Source organism: Maniola jurtina, chromosome 8, assembly GCF_905333055.1.
Source record: "Maniola jurtina chromosome 8, ilManJurt1.1, whole genome shotgun sequence".
NCBI classification, from domain to species: Eukaryota; Metazoa; Arthropoda; class Insecta; order Lepidoptera; family Nymphalidae; genus Maniola; species Maniola jurtina.
Window position 1 is genome coordinate 12,286,739 of NC_060036.1, and position 16,806 is coordinate 12,303,544.

Sequence of the window (16,806 nt, forward strand, 5' to 3'; positions counted from 1 at the left end):
AATATTTTCTTTTTTAATCCTAAATTACCTATAATTTGATCAGTGCCGTGCTTAATCTTAGTGCAAAAATTAATACATAAGTGAAGGATAATATACTTCTAAACTCAACATAAGACCCAATTTGTAACTTTTGTAACAGTGACAAAAAATCACTAGTTTGAGATTATTAGTGAGTAGAAATGTAGAAAGAGACAGGATATTTCAGTACACAAAAGGTGATTTTTGGTCACAGTTGAAAAGTCCATAGTTGAAAGTGATGGTGGGGTTTTAGACAAAACTAAATAATAAGGTTCCAAGTTCTACACTACACATAGGTTCATTCTCACTAAAACAGAAATAAAATACATCACTGACTGCATAATCAAACTACAGACCAGAAAAATATCTAGGTGATATATATAATTTTATGAAATTACATGAGTTTTTTCACTTCGTAGGCTAGATGATAGGCTTGGTAATTCGTATCTTGGTCTTGCGTATTCCTGCAAACAGGGCCAGAGTTCGTCTCCATTGTTTTAAGGAGTCGTGGAAGTGAGACAAAATATTAGACAGAGATAGACATAGATAACGTTGTGCCGTGCATACATAGTGCACTTCGTGCTAACAGCAGACATCAAATGCTTGTAAAAAGCAACAATAATATTAACTTGACATAATAAACGGAGTTTATACAGGGTTGTTTTGAGTCTTAGACGCAGGTTTTACGTTCAGTTTGGCATCAGTACCCTAAGTAATAGTTTTTACAGTTTTCCAAAACGAAATTCGGTATCTTTCCCCTTAAGCAAAGACTAAGAAATAAATTTTTAATACTTGATAGTAAGTTTATATTTTTCTTGATAGTTAGTTTATATATTTTTTTAAGTTGGAAAAACTTATACTAAGGGTATTCAGTCCACGACCTTGATAACGATGAAACTGATGACGCATAAGACTTATGGATTACCATTGTTGTATGTTACTTTAACAGTCTGGTGCAAAATGATTTTTTTATAAAATCCCCATCAGTTTATCGTACACAGTCTGCCGTCATTCAGACAACAATAATGAGCTGAAGTGACACCAAAGTGAGCGTGTAACCTGCGTTCGTTGGGTAATAATTAAGAGGCGTGTCAAGTGAAGTACCCTCTAGTCGCAATTTGTCACAGTGACAAAAATCACCTGCTATTTTGTATGAAAATTATGTTGCTGCTAACGTCAATCATATCTTTCCATAGAAAATCATGGCGATGTTTAATCACTGTGCCAAAATCTACTAGTAGAATCTTGGGCTAGTTAATAAAGTTTCTAATGTGTTCGATTTATAATTATGTATAATACTCCTAGCCAATAGAAGGAGCATTTCCAGTGCCTCTTACCTCTACAATGCATTTAGCATTACAATAATTGGCAAAGTGTACATTTACATTATCCTGCCGCAATAACCGAACAGCGACAATTCGCAATTATACCGGTGCATATTATTAGGAACAAGAAATTTGCACCTGTATACATATCTATCTTTTCATTTCATAGATCCTAAGCTTCATCCAATATATTGTATATTTTTAATTTATTTTAATGATCTAGTTAATCTTGTTCTAATCTATCCTATTTTTTTTCAATAGCGATAAAGTATTGTAACTCATAAATTGAGCGCCATTGTCGCTAATTACTGAGCTTGGCACTCCCAATTAATCAAACTCAATTAACTGTATTGAAGGCAGCTTCAAATCAACTTTTGTTTCCTTTATCTTTTATTGAGTAATAGCAATTATATTATTGTTGTTACATATCAAACATAAGTTAAAGGTTTCTCTTTCTCAAATAGAAAATCTCTTTTGGCACTGTCACGATATATAATGCAGCTCCAGATTAAGAACATCCGAGAAGACTTTACGTACGTCTGGACGTCATTCTTGTTCTAGTTTATCAACTGCGAATCCTTTGTCTCGGACATATAAACCATCTCCGAACCGAGAAGAGTCGAGAATACCATCGACATTCACGTTCTTGTCGGTTCTAGTTTCTTCTCGGATATTCTCAGTTGAGTCTGTAACCAGGTTAGCACCTCGCTATCACATTCTGTTTTATCTAATAATTTTACAAATGCAAGAGATGGATGAACGTATCAGATGAATCGACTTTAAAGTCGTCCACATAATCGTTTTACTTTCAACTTTCCAATTCATGTATTGGTCTTGTAACTATTAAGGCTAGGGACATATCTAGTGAAAATTCAGCGTAAGGACATTTCGCTTGGATTCTACGACGTTCGTAAAACAGTTCGATTGCATTAATAAAAATTTGTATGAATTTCACTTTAGGCCAAAGATTAATTTAGGTAGAGGAAAATTGCGTGCGGCAATTTTTTTAACGCTTTGTCTGCAATCTGCATAGATGTGGTTCTCTTCTAACATTTGTATACAACATGTTCGAGCAAATTTCTCACGCATTTTCCGCTTGCGTAATTTTACTAGATTTGTCCTTTGCAGGCGCTTGAAAAAAATACGACATTGGTACAAAATTCCGCACGCGTTTTTCGTACGCAAAAGTCTGCTAGATTTGTCCCAAGCCTGCAGGTGCCAAATGGGAGTTACTAAAATAAACAGGAATGGCTGTAGCGGACAGATGAAAAGCCAAAAGATCACTTACGTATCAGGCGGTGCTCTGTTGACGTTTGGCTTCACCTTGTTAACCTGCCTAGTGGTCGTGGTGTTCATCAGCTGGTTAGCCATTGGTGACAGAAGGGCCGTGGGCGCTGCGCTCCGATGATTCCGGTTTATTACTGAAAGTAGATGAAGAGTATTGAAAACAATGTAAAACGCGGCGCGAAAGTTGTGATTGTCTGAATTTGAAGTACTTTTGCTGCATTTCTCGTTATAGCCATGTGTCAGCCAATAAGATGGTTGTGATTGTTATACTGTAGCTTTCGAATCGATTGCAGTTGATCGGTTATGGAAAAGCTGCATCATTAGTACAATCTCAATTGTTGTTACTGGCTGAATGTTTAGTATTCTTGTAACCGATAGTGAGAGAGTAGGTAAGTACCACCAGGATTGCAGCTCAGCTACTGCCATAGAATGACAGATACAGTGTCGCAATCACCTCTGTTTATATTGCCTGAAATGTGTTGTTGCAGCAAGAATATCATCAATTCAAGTAATCACAACAATTAAGGATTCAGCGATGATTGTGCAGCTTTTCCACAATCGACCAGTTGCTTGTCAATAAATCTTTAAAATGATGGATAGAAAAAAAGCAGTTTGTTAGGTATAAGGTCAGACTTGAGATATTTTCTTGCTATTTTCTGCGTATACCTGAATAATAAGGTAATAAGCGTATACAAGTGGGAAGGTGTTACTTAGTCCACTTCTATGATTTACATGCTTTCTTTTTTTGCAGATTAATCAAAGCACACTATAAAAAAGATTTCGACGAATTGAAAACCTCCCCCTTTTTGAAGTCGTTTAAAAATTCGACACACTGTTTCAGCTGGAAGGACCAAGGTGCTATAGTGTACTAACCAAAAATAGACGAAAGATACAAAAAAAGCAAGATCAGTTTGTACTCGTTCATCGTGGCACAGAGTAGGTATGTATTTTCTAGCTATTTGTGATCATTTTGTCTTACTAAATATTATTCATCAAGAGTAGTTTATTCCTTTGATAAAAAATAAAAACTTGATACTTACAACTGATATCTTCTCCCCTCTCGCGAGCGATTTCACCTTGAACAATAATTGTGATTAATAAACTGCACCTTTAATTAATTTGATGAAAATTTAATTAAATTGATCATTTCATGAAAATAAATTTTAACGTTTTACAAAGTCTCGTAAGTACAAAATTAAATTTTTAACATTTAAAATGGAAAGAGATCTCTTCGAAATCTACGACATAAGCTTTTTACAGAACATTCAATAGACAGACCACATATAAAAGAAACGGTAAGATGCAATGTCATGAGATAGGTCTGCAAGGCTTTAAAGGATACAAACCAGAAAATGATGAAAGTATCCGCTGTAGAGTTAACCAAGAAGCACAGATCAATGAAACTTTATCAATTCGGAATTGCAATTTCTTCAAACAAAAAACGTGATGCAAACAAACAATATATTGCAGTTGAAATCGTGGTTAAAGGTTTTTAACTTCAAGAGACCTAAAACTTTTGGCACAGGAAGTTTTCGCTCGCAAAGCGATATATACCCCCGAACACTGAAAAGCATCTTAAAATTTGAGGGAACTTCAAATTTTAATTGACGCGGTTTTAACATTTCGTCTATACAACTAACGTTACACAACAGTCAATTAACATTTAAGAAAGCTCTATCAATCAATTGCAGTTCCAGTATTCGGCCGATATCGATAGTCTATGCCGGGGTCATGCTTGATGGAAGCAAAAGTAGACCTTCCGATGGCCTTTCACGGTTTTGTTCTCCATCCAATGTGCTCGCTATGAAAAGGCGTGGTGAAGCATCTAAGTGCGTTTAACATTTTTTTTTACTTTTATAAACCTATGGGTAAGCAAATCTGGCTGTTATGTGTGGGCCGATGAAAAAAAAGAAAATAATAAAATCACTCAGTCCTTTGAGCCTGAGATGTACCTCGAACATGGACCTTCTTGGGCAACTCTGGCGGCGTGAAGGTGGGGGGAGGATGGTGGTCATCTGCAAAACATCAGCACAGTTCGCATTCCAATACACCACTCAATGAAACGACCTACACATCGCATAATGTACCAAGTCGTATGACATTTTGATGATACACATTTATATACAGTAAACAAAGGACATACGGTTTCACCTTCTCATGGAAATGATTGATTTTTTTTAAGTGATCAGCTATTTAAGTTTTGGAAGCATTTGTTTCAAATTTAATATTCGAACCTAATCATATTATGTGTAAAAATGAATAGATAAAAGTAGCTATAAATGTAGTCAATTTGTCAACCAAATCGATAACACGCAATTAAATAGCTGATCAATCAAAAAGGAAATGATTCCTACTTTTTAAGAAATTGACTTGTTCAGAAAATATAGACAAATACATATTGAAAATGAGTTGAAAAAGAAGTCGTGTAAAATGTTAATGACTTTGAATTTATTGAATTTTCAACAAACAAAAATCTGATAAGTACAAGATTTTGGTATCAAAGGTGAAACTGATGTATTAGAAGTCAACATAAACGATTATGAAAACATCAATTTAAATTCTTGTTAGATTTTAATAATATTAGAGTTTAATACCAATAAAACCATTCACATGCAACACACTACGACCAAAACCAAACAAACAACATGAAACATTTGACAAGCGCTGTGTGGTTCTAAACTTCTAAACACTAAACTACTTTTAAATTCAGTTACTCTATTAAATTATTTTTAAGATATTATGAAAATGACTAATGTTATTAGGAAATGGAATGAGATTTTAAGAGGTGATTACCAGGAGATGGCACCGAGTGTTCTAGCGATCTAGGATTACTGTGTTTGAGCTCTAATGAAATTCTTAGGTCTTACACGATGTACAGTAGCGTATACCAAATTATCGACGGAATCTGAGGCATTGATCGACCACTGCAAGGTCCTTGCAAGTTGGAATTCTATTGAGGCGGGGCCATCTAATTTTAAATTATACTTTCCCTATGTAAATGAATAAGAATTAGAAAATTTCATCGTAACAAATTATAAGCACGTAATCTCAATCTATGACGATACAACATCAATTTCAGAGGGGCTATTTATAATCGATGCAGAAAAATTAAGGTTCAAAGATACTCCTAGAATAAATGTCTGTTTTGATAAGATAATAACAATAACAAGACCAAAAACAAAACGACATCACAAAATATTATGTCTCTCTATGTTTAAGGCTAATAGAGAGGCGGAACATCTAACTGCTGTATAAAATGCACATAGATAACGTATACAAGACAATGATAACAGGACACGGTATTGCTATAACCGGTGCGTGCGACAACGACACCTCGCGTCGAACACCACATCGACATTTACACGTTAACGTATACTTGAGTTACGTACTTGCCCGGCCAACCATCTGGACGGCTCGTACGCCTTTCCTGAATGTAGCCACTGAATCGAGAAACAAAGATTTAATACTGATACAGGCTTACGTGTTACATTAAACCATTAACATCCTGTTTATAAACTGAAATAGGAACAGGAATAAGGCAGACAATAGATAAATACAGATAGAAATGCAAAGCTTAGACTTCATATAGATATAATTTGACTTATTAGATGGCCAAAGGTGTTCAGCAGCTTTTGGTAACCAATTCCCGTGCATTAACAATATAAAATTGCTTTAATCAATTTAGAAAATCTCCAGTTAATTTGCTGTAAAGAGTCCGACAGGTATAGGTGATTGGTAACCAAAAGCGTATCTATAGTGTCCCTAGTTTGGAAGGTTCTTATAGTTCTATCACTGTCAAGCAATAATATTATCGCAGTTAAAATTCGTGATGTAGCATTGCCGCTTTCTATTTGCGTGTATTGTTCATCGGTGAATTAGCATACTTTAGCCCAATTTTATAACAGTTTTGAGCAAATTGTTAGTTGATGCAAGAAAACTAGTATTGTGAGGTACGGTTGTTTTTGGCAATTCAATACGTTCCGTACCATCGACACTTCGATAAGTATTACTTTGTTTCACCATCCCCGTCTGCATCATCATCATTCCGACATCTGCAAAAATGTAAACACTGACACATACGGAAGGCACGCTCCTGTTCGACTGATCGGGAATTGATGCTTGAACTTAGTAGAACCAAGTTTACAACTGTACCAACTTCCAACTTTGAAGTCTACGAAACGTCATTTAGCAGAATTTAGGCATTGTAAAATTATGAAATTGATTCTACTAAATGCGTTTGATGATATGAGTAGCGACCGGATCCTCGACCGTGCGTTAGTCACTGTCATTAGCACAGACAAGCTGGAACTGTCCTATGAAGCCTTTGTATCGTTTCAAAGCTCACTCCCGATGAGAATTTTTAGCGTCTTCGAATCACTCTGATTTTCTGAGACATGCTTTCATGGATTTGAATTTTAGACAGTGTTTAAACTAAGTGTTCGGGAATAAATGAAAGTGCAAATTGCGTTGCGAGTTTCAACTCTACTTTAATTTCATGCAAGTAAGCCTCGTTGGGCTTCGTAGTGCATCATATCAATTTATAACTACGCCTTCATTCGAATAACTTAGTAAAAGTGTGCTTTGCAAAATATAGTGGCTCAACCGTGTAAGCACGTTTCGCTACGCGCTCGCGACATTTGTACAATATTGAATGATGCACTGGAGAGCTCTGATTGGAAACAAATCAGAACAGAGCAAGAAACTTGTCAAGAGGCATAAGTGAAGTGTCAAGTGCTTTATTGTGTCGGGCGTATCCATTCACGAGCGAGCAGACAAACACAATGATCGCTAAGTATAGGGTGTGAACGAGCACGGATCGAGAATGGCTTGCAGCCGATCCAGTCAGTGAGGTACGGACGCAACACCACTAAAGCAACTCAAAATCATATAGACACGAAAATAAATTGAAAAACGTCAATCTGTATGCTTATTGTGTGGTGCAAGTTACCTATGTCGGCTCCGACCTTCCGCTGGTGCGCGGTCACTAAAAGTTTAGCCGAATATATCATTAATGTTTACAGATACAAGAACACATGGCGTGGCGTTCACTTTGCGCTTTACATGTTCCTAAGTGTAACACAAGTGACATAGAACAGGTACATTGAAAAGAAAAACTAAATAGAGAAAGTGTTTTGTGGTCACAGAGACAGCAAGTGATGTTAAGATAGTCCCAGAAAGAATGTCACAGAATTTTGATTGAACTAAACACTTTTATTTTACTTACAAAGTATACAAAAAAGTATTATAATCTGTCATGGTTCTCTTGGAAAACAGGAAAACAATAATAATATTATTAGGTATACAATTAGTAAGATATCAATAATTAAAATATCATATGAAACTTACAATTTTTACATTTGCATTTTTTGATGAGTGTCTCGTCTTTGATGTCTTCGTGGCACGCTTTGCAATAAAACCAAGCCCTGGAAATAAAAATAAGGAACATAAAAACTTAAAGTACCTACCTACACGTTTTTTTATCCACAATTATAAATATAGCTATCGTAATAATCGATAGATCCCCATCCGCATGATTACGTAGAAATAACCTCTAAAGCATCAGAGTTGAGGAGTTGGAAATTCCATCAGTGTTTACTTGAAACCCATAATATCAATTGACAATCAGCAATGCTCGTGGTTAGTACCTCTGCAGCATCAGGATTGTTGGAATCCGGTATTCACATATTGTTGCACTCCTGTTACGAAAGTATTCAAGATCCATAATAATCGATCCATAACAGTAAAAAGTAATAATGAAAAATTCGACGCAAGCAATAAAATAACGATTCTTCGGTATCTTTAACTTTAGACCTTTTTGAAATTTATCTATGGTTGTATATAGTTTTAAGCTGAAATTGGGCATGAAACTGTCACAAGGCGAAATATTATAATACCTTAAATTTCACTTCAAAGTTTTCTTCAATCTTCAAACTTCCCTGACCTTGGCCCCAATTTTATGCGGGCAATGACTAGGACCGAAGCTATCATTTCAATAATTCAGGTGCATCAAAATTGATTGGAGTTTTAGTATTCAGTTCAATTAAACTTCTAGCACGGTAATAGCCTAGTGGTTAAGACTTCGGTCTCCAGGGGGGGGGGGGAGTCCAGGGTTTGATTCCGGGCACGCACTTTTAAGGAATCAAATTTCACTTGCTTTAACGGTAAAGGAAAACATCGTGAAGAACCCTGCATGCCTGAGAGTTCTCCATAATGTTCTCAAAGGTGTGTGAAGTCTTCCAATCCGCATTTGGCCAGCGTGATGGACTATGGCATAAACCCTTCTCATCGTGAGAGGAGACCCGTGCTCAGTAGTGAGTCGGCAATGAATTGATGATGGTATGTACCTTTTAACCTCATCCGCGGACTGTGCAATAAAGAAACCTTGTGTGTTCGCATGTATCTTCGCGTTGCGTGGGTTTATTGAGATTTTGCTGTCCGTCCCTTCCTCGCCTTTGATCTCGATCGCCAAAAGGAGCAATTTCAACTTCGTAAAACATAACCTGCGGGAGAAAATGTTTCTTTATCAAGTTCACTAAATTGTATAGGTATATCACTTCACTGAGGTAACTCCTGGGGTATACGGGTTGTGAGAGCGAAACAGTGCCGTTGAATTCCTTGATATGCAAGGAACCAAAAGCTTAATTTGCTATAATCCGCTATACCAGACAAATCTGTATGGTGCAGATACACCATAACTGCACCATACAGATTTTGCATGCGATATTCACTGCCCGCCCTCGCACTACTAAACATGCAGGAAAAGCCAGCCACCAAAACCACTCGACGCACGTTTCGCCCCGACACCGGAGCATCCTCAGGATATGTAGACCTTAAAATGCCCAATTGCAAACTTTGTAATTTTTTTGTAAAGTATTCTTTGCTTGGTGGCTAGCTTTTCCTGCATGTTTAGCAGAGGGAAGGCGGGCGGTGCATATCGCATGCTACATGTTGCACTATACAGATATGTCTGGTTTAGCGGATTATAGCAAATTAAGCTTTTGGTTCCTTGTATATCATGGACTTCCGCAAAGTAATGCTTGCTTCTAATACAAAAAAAAAATACAAAAATATTTATTTCGGTATAAAACAAGTTTACATATAACATAGAAATTGGGACCGTCCCAGTAAGTGACTAGTATTAAACTAGTACTTGTGGCGGGCGGCCCCGCTCTTCCATAGCATATTCTGTTACAATGGAAATAAATAAGTAGTTTCTAAAAGTAATAAGCAAATTAATTATTAAACAAATGAGAGTAAAAAAAAATAAGCAATATTAGGTAATTTTAGAGTTACAGTTATATAAAATTAAATAGTAAATCTACTGCTAAATACAAGATGTGTGTGTGTGTGTGTGTGTGTGTGTGTGTGTGTGTGTGTGTGTGTGTGTGTGTGCGTGCGCGTGTGTGTGTGTGTGTGTGTGCGTGCGTGCGTGTGTGTGTGGGTGGGTGGGTGGGTGTGTGTGTGGGTGTGACCGTGTGCATGGATGTGTGTAGGTACGTGACAGTGCTTGGGATTTAAAGCTCAGTGCTTTAAAAATAAATAAATGTGAATTTAAATTTTGGACATGAAAGTACGTGCACTTTTTGTTAAGTATGCACTTGTTGCATCAGATCTTCAGTTTCATGATAATTTAATTTAAGCAACCACTCAACAAGAACTTTTTTGCAATTATGAAATGATAATGGATAAATATTTAATTTATTATTAACTATGTTGTAAAGATGACTCGATTTCCTATTAAATTGCTGTGACGCAAATTTTGTTTTACTTGGAATTGAATATAAAACCTTGTTCCTTCTCGTCTTTTTAAGTTTGTCAGTGTCAAAAGGTACATTTTTATGCACTTTCAATAATGAGAATAATATATACAATTTTCGAACCGTTAGCAATTCACTTTGTCTATACAGGTCTAAAGTTGGAAATCTATATGGTTTGAAAAACATTACTTTCAGTAAGGACCTTTGACCTCGTTCCACTTCAAGAAACTTTATTTTTGAAGCTGCACCCCATACTGGGATGCAGTATCCCAAGATGGATTGACCCAATGTTACATAAATCTGCGTTAACAATTTTTTCGTCGTCACATGCCTCAGAGTTTTAAAAATCCAGATAAGTTTCCTGATTCTGCCATTTACAAATTCGACATGCGGATGCCACGAGAGTCGCCAATCTAACATTATGCCAAGATATTTGATTGTGCTTACTTTACTAAGGACAGGACAGTTACAGTTTACAGAACTTAGATTATTACATTTATGAATCTTAACTTGGAAATCATTGCTAGGCTGAGTTTTTGAATTGATTGTAAAACATATATAATTAGATTTTTCAGTATTTAACGTTAAAAGGTTAGACTGTAGCCATTGAGAGATTTTTGAAAGGCCTGATTCAACCATCTTTCTAACAGAGTTCCATGACGTACTTGAGAACACTATAGCAGTATCATCTGCATAAGAGAACACATGGCCACCGTCAAGTTTTAAATTACACAAGTCATTTATGTATATTAGAAACAGAGTTGGTCCTAATACACTACCTTGAGGGACGCCAAATGTCAAATTAGAGTCATCGCTAACATAATCCCCGATTTTGACCCGCTGAGTTCTATCATGCAGATAATCTTTGAGTAATAACAGTGCTTTATCTCTAATGCCAATTTTTTCAAGTTTCTGTATAAGCAGAGGCACAGAAACAGTATCAAATGCTTTTTTTATGTCCAGGAAAACGGTTAAACATTTTTTGCCTTTGTCTAAGTGTTCTGAAATAAGTGATGTTAGCGCTATTACTGCATCCTCTGTGGATTTTCCTTGTCTAAATCCATATTGGGAATTAGAGAGAATATTAAATTTATTCAAATAACTAATTAATCTTGAATTTATTAATTTTTCTAAGACTTTCGCAATGGATGGTAAAACAGAAATTGGCCTGTAATTATTAATATCCTTACTATTTCCACTTTTAAATACTGGTGTAACGATGGACTGTTTCAAAATTGAAGGAAATACACCTAACTTGAAACAGAGATTAGCTAAGTGACAAATTATTGGTGCAATTATATGTATGGCCAGTTTAAGAAACTTAGTTGGAATATTGTCCAATCCTGGTGCACTGTTAGATTTAAGATTCATAATAATGTTCACAGTTTCATGTAGATCAGTGTCCAGAAGAACAATTGAAGATAATTGTCTATCAACAAATTTTAAGGGGTCTACTGTTTGGGTGGTCTGCTTCTATACAACATTTAGAATTCCTTGATTTTTACGTCATCTTTGACCTTCACGCAACCTGCGCATTACCTCAAGAGCCGTCTCATTGAAACGGTATATGTATCTATACTTGTAATACATATTTCTATTAGATTGGATTATTCGAGTAGCAAACTGAAAGGTTACGGTTAAAGCTTTAGTTTTCTAGGATAGTGCAAAGCGGCAGCTTTATAGTGTCGAAGGACTTCTCTGAAACGTTGTCTATTGAAACAAGATGTCGTGGTTTCCTGGATTTAATAAAAAAAAAAAAACACAGACATTTTAAAAACATAACCCAATAGAAACGATATGCAGAGATTTTTAAAGAACCGGAAAAAAGTTTATTCTCGGTTCCTTGGAAACCAGGCAGCCACCTAAATTCTTCTAATGTACTTTTTGGCTTTTTCGACTCCCAAATCCTTGTCAAATAAATGCGTTATTCAGTAATGTTATCATTGCTATGATATAACGGCATGCCTATCTTAGGAAACCACAGCTTTAAACGTCAGTAGGTATATAATACCTAAACATTTAGCAAACAAAGATACCAGAAAAAGGACAAGGTTATTATTGATCACAAATATAAAATCGATAGTAAACAGAAGATTTTACACAATACATGTTAGTTAACAAAAAAAACAATCATGAAAACATGGAATAAGCGAGTCAGTGATTTTAAATGCTGATGCTTACATGATGATTTTACCCAAATATTTGTGTACCCATTACAATTAGTGAAAACATGTATGTATAAGTTATAGAAAGGCATCTTAATGTGGCGTTCCTTTAAAATAATAGATAGATATGCTTAAAAAACTAGAAGGGAAGCGAAGAAGGTATATTCATTAATCTTACTCGCTAGCTTGTGAAAAGGTCATTCCCGTAAAGGAAGTCGACAGAGTTTCCGTGTACATCTCACAGCCTGTGCCCTGCAGGTAATCGTTCTGCCAAGCCTGAGTGTCGGGGGACTGCAATCAACCAATGAGAAATGCTAAAGCTCGTGCCGTGTTAGTCACAGCCAATCACAGTCCTGGTTAAAGTTCCTATAGTGCTTGGTAGTTAAAGTTTAGCCAATGACGTAACAATGGTAGGGTTTTTGGCAATATCTTAATATGTTCTATTTATAGATGAGTTACGGAAACGAGCGGGTCATTATTGTCATAAATCAGTCATAATGTCAGGAAATGTCAGTAATAGATATCCAAATCTCAGAAAATACTATGACGAATAAAATAATATGGACTTTTGCATATTCTGGTGTTCTCTGTTGATGGGGTTATTAAATTTTCGGGGCATTGACCAATCCAAAACATTGCCATTATAACATGGATTGCATTGCATCACAGTTTGATGTCTTAATAAAATCGGGTGTCTTGAAGAACAATGATATATGGGGGTAGTTTCAAAAAGTTCATAGGTCACAACCTATGGTTTTAACAGTTAGGAGTTGATACGTCAGTCACCCTACCAAACATTGTTATGCCAGTGAACTAATCTTTCATTCCGCGGGTATTTAGCTTCTATATTAGTATCAGGAATATTTTCAGACCTATTGCTATTCTAGTTTCTTAGTCTATTCATCAGGACTGCTATCATTATTTGGTGCATATAACTATTTCAAGAAAACATGGACTACGTAGGTAGAGACCGTAAGACCCTCGCAGATTACAAAATTTTACCGTCCAATAATTCAGATGCTATGAAAAACTAAAAAAAATCAGATGTAGGATAAACTATCGGTTGATAGTTTAGTTTGTAGTCTGCGGGGGCGATAAGCTTGCAGAAAAACGAAGCCATGTGTACGATTTTTTTTTTAAGTTAGTGACGTCTTCGTAGGCCACGTTATGGGATGTGATTGAACCGATACATGAGTTCAATTGGCGTTGCCTCACAGCCTGTAAGCGTTTTCTAGTCCACTTACTCCGCTGCATGTATGAACACCATTCCAATAAAACTTGGACCGAGAGTGTCGGTGTACATCTCCATTCCGGTACCTCTTTTGTAGTCATATGTCCATTTAGCCTTTTTCCGTGACTGCGAAAATGCCGCATAGGTTTTGTTAGACACCAAACATTCGTAAACATTATTGATATCTTTTGACTTTAGCTCGAAAGTCCTTGAATGCAGATTGGATAAGAGGCAACTGTGATTTTTAGGAAAATCCGATTAAGATCTAAATTGATTTACAATTTAGCAATACCATTTTATGCAGTTTCAGTTAAAAACTAAGTAGTTTGAGAATCGTCTCGAAATCGGCCATTGAATTAAATTTTTTTAACAGTGCCTATTTTTTTCTACGTATTTTCGCAAACTGATTTTTAAAAACCTTGCGTAAATGTTTGCCAATCTTACCACAAACATTGCGGGTATAAACAGAGTACAGACATGTTGCATTAGTTAAGGGATGTTTTGGAAACAACTTACAAACTAAAAGTGTAAAGTTACTGAAAAGAAAGCTGACCGTTTTAAAACTTCTCATAGCGAAAAGGTTGGCCATCATAGTGGAGAAACCGGGCGCCAGACAGCTTTGCGCGATAAAACCCAACTTCAGCTCCGCTAAACAAATGACGTCATCTCCCTGCTTCCAGTCCCAGGATGGAATGTTAAGTAGGTAGGCCTAGAATTGGAGAAAAGAAAAAAGTTAATCAAGTTGAGCTATCTAAGCCACAGAATTTATAATATTGTCTGAGCGTTTCGAACGTCGTCCTAACGTTTGAATATAAAAATTTGTATTCATAGATGAATATGGTCTGGTCAGCAATAATTGACGTCCATATTAGAGAATTTTGGACAGACCAAATTAAAAGGACTGGGCATCTCAGAAAAGCTGACAAGACTTTCATCTGGATATTTGAAGGGTACGCCCATATAAGGATCCTGAGCATCAGTGTACGGGAAAGCAACAGCAACAGATTGTATAGTTAGAAGAGAATAACTCGCAAGTGAATTTTCACTTAATGTGAACAAGAAGTTTGGTATGCCCTTCGACTGACTTTTATCTATTATGCCCCTGAGGTTGTCGGAAAATTTCATATAATTTCAAAACTCTAATAATGATTGCTGTATCCTCAGAGTCTTGGCGAGTATTTGTTGTAAGATACTCACAAATAAACGACTCGCTAAATTTTTTAACGCGAACAAGATGTTTGGAGTGACCTGACAGATCTTATGGTACTGCATCGGCCGGATGATAACCCTGATGTCATTGTGGTTCTTAATGAATACAGCCGTCATAATATCCGCCACATCCTACGCCAGTATTTATTGATAGTACGAAACACGAAAGCTTTTCATACTCACTAGTAGTTTGAAGTGACCTCTAACTGACCTTATTGTGGTACTGCATCAGCTGTATGATGACCCTGATGTCGTCGGAGTAGTTCTTAATGGATATAACCCTCATAATGTTCGCCGCATCCTCAGCGTCCGGGTCTTGGCAATATTTGTTGGCCAGAACCAAACACGCGTCCGCTTCGTGCACCTAAATATATGCAATAGTTTTAACTAGGTAATGGCGTCGATTCTGATGCTCTCCAAACTTTTAGATATCTGCATATTTTTCTTTTTAATATTGCTAATAAGGGACGGAAAATGAATTTTAAATTGAATAATCAAAATTTTAGCGCTACTCTACAAAAAATATTCTTGAAACTGGCATCTAAAGTCACGAGATTTGACAGTTTTTAATTAGGAAATTAGATTGTCTATCCTTTTCTTATTACATTGGTAAGAAAAAGATGCGAATTCTCTAAAAAGTTGCGATCAGAATCAGTACTATCATTGCCATTTCAATCGATTTAGGTAACTGTATCCTTATAATATTCTCTAGTTTTAACTGTATATACTACGATATATGGTAGTTTTATAATGATGAAATATTAGAAATATTTATTAAAACCCGGGTATTTCCGTATCTTTTAATTCTAATACCTACTGTTTTCATTGGGACAGCTCGTGATATAGACCGAGGGTTGAGGGAAAGATGACAAATGACGTATTAAAATCAAGGCTTTCAAAGTCACAATCACCTTCCTGCAACCATTGACGTATATGGATAGGCCCTTCGAAGATAAAAAACGCGCTCAACAAATCAATAGAATTTGCAAAAGTCCATTGACTTTGTCACTAGTGACTTTGATTTGACTTTGGCTAATATTATTACCTATTAAAAAAAAATGACGTAAGATTCAAGCGCCTTTGTGCAGTCCGATTTATATGGGAAAGGCTAATCCATAGGTATACATCGATGCCTGCAACCCGCACCCTACCCAGTACCCTACGAGCTGTCTCAGTCAAGCGACACCTATAATTTAACTATCATTGATTTAGATAATTCGATGTTCTTTCAATAATTTTAAATATCTTTATAATAGTCACTCAATGAATAATAAAAGCTCAACAATTGAAGTTTAAATTAGTTATTGAATTAAATTAAAGTTTTTAAATTGTAAATAAGTGGGCACTTACTGTTTATAGTCGTTACCATATATTACAAAAAATTTAAAATTTTAATGTCCTTATTTAAGGCCATAGCTAGAGCGACAATCTTATGGGCGCTACATTGTGATAGATATTCAAGTACAAATAATATTTTAATAATAAGAAATTAGATTTCAAGTTAAGGATTCAATTTAATTTTATGATGATATCGAGATGATATCTGCGACACTGTCTTGCTAGTTTTAGATTTTTAAAGGTCCCGTAGCTAACTTGATTTCCATGGATAAAAAGTAGCCAATGTCACTCCCCAGTTCTTTAATACTAGGTATATTTGTATGGATATTGCAGCAGCCTAAAAACTCTAGCTTTGGCCTTACAGAAAACGACAACAAAGAATTAGCCTACAAATAGTAAATACTTACTTAAAGAACTAATAGTCAAATCAAGGACAAAAGTTAGTTTAAAACTATTTACTAACATGACTTTTAACA

General features: G+C 35.9%; 1 protein-coding gene across 39 annotated transcripts in view; it reads right to left on the reverse strand.

The window, feature by feature from the left end:
- LOC123867727 (calcium-activated potassium channel slowpoke) overlaps positions 1-16,806 on the reverse strand; it is a 114,924-nt gene that overhangs the window by 8,874 nt on the left and 89,244 nt on the right. For 12 of the 39 annotated variants that reach the window (XM_045909911.1, XM_045909909.1, XM_045909915.1 and 9 more), the window contains 12 exons: positions 15,204-15,356; positions 14,337-14,492; positions 12,731-12,843; positions 8,975-9,130; positions 7,977-8,053; positions 7,579-7,614; positions 6,617-6,682; positions 6,020-6,070; positions 4,583-4,645; positions 3,671-3,706; positions 2,632-2,764; positions 417-482 (listed from right to left, as the gene is read on the reverse strand). In XM_045909911.1, coding sequence (XP_045765867.1) covers positions 417-482; positions 2,632-2,764; positions 3,671-3,706; positions 4,583-4,645; positions 6,020-6,070; positions 6,617-6,682; positions 7,579-7,614; positions 7,977-8,053; positions 8,975-9,130; positions 12,731-12,843; positions 14,337-14,492; positions 15,204-15,356 — 1,106 coding nt within the window. Of the gene's footprint in view, positions 1-416; positions 483-2,631; positions 2,765-3,670; positions 3,707-4,582; positions 4,646-6,019; positions 6,071-6,616; positions 6,683-7,578; positions 7,615-7,976; positions 8,054-8,974; positions 9,131-12,730; positions 12,844-13,796; positions 13,910-14,336; positions 14,493-15,203; positions 15,357-16,806 lie in introns of all 39 variants that reach the window. The other 27 variants (XM_045909926.1, XM_045909929.1, XM_045909928.1 and 24 more) reach the window with 17 other exon arrangements.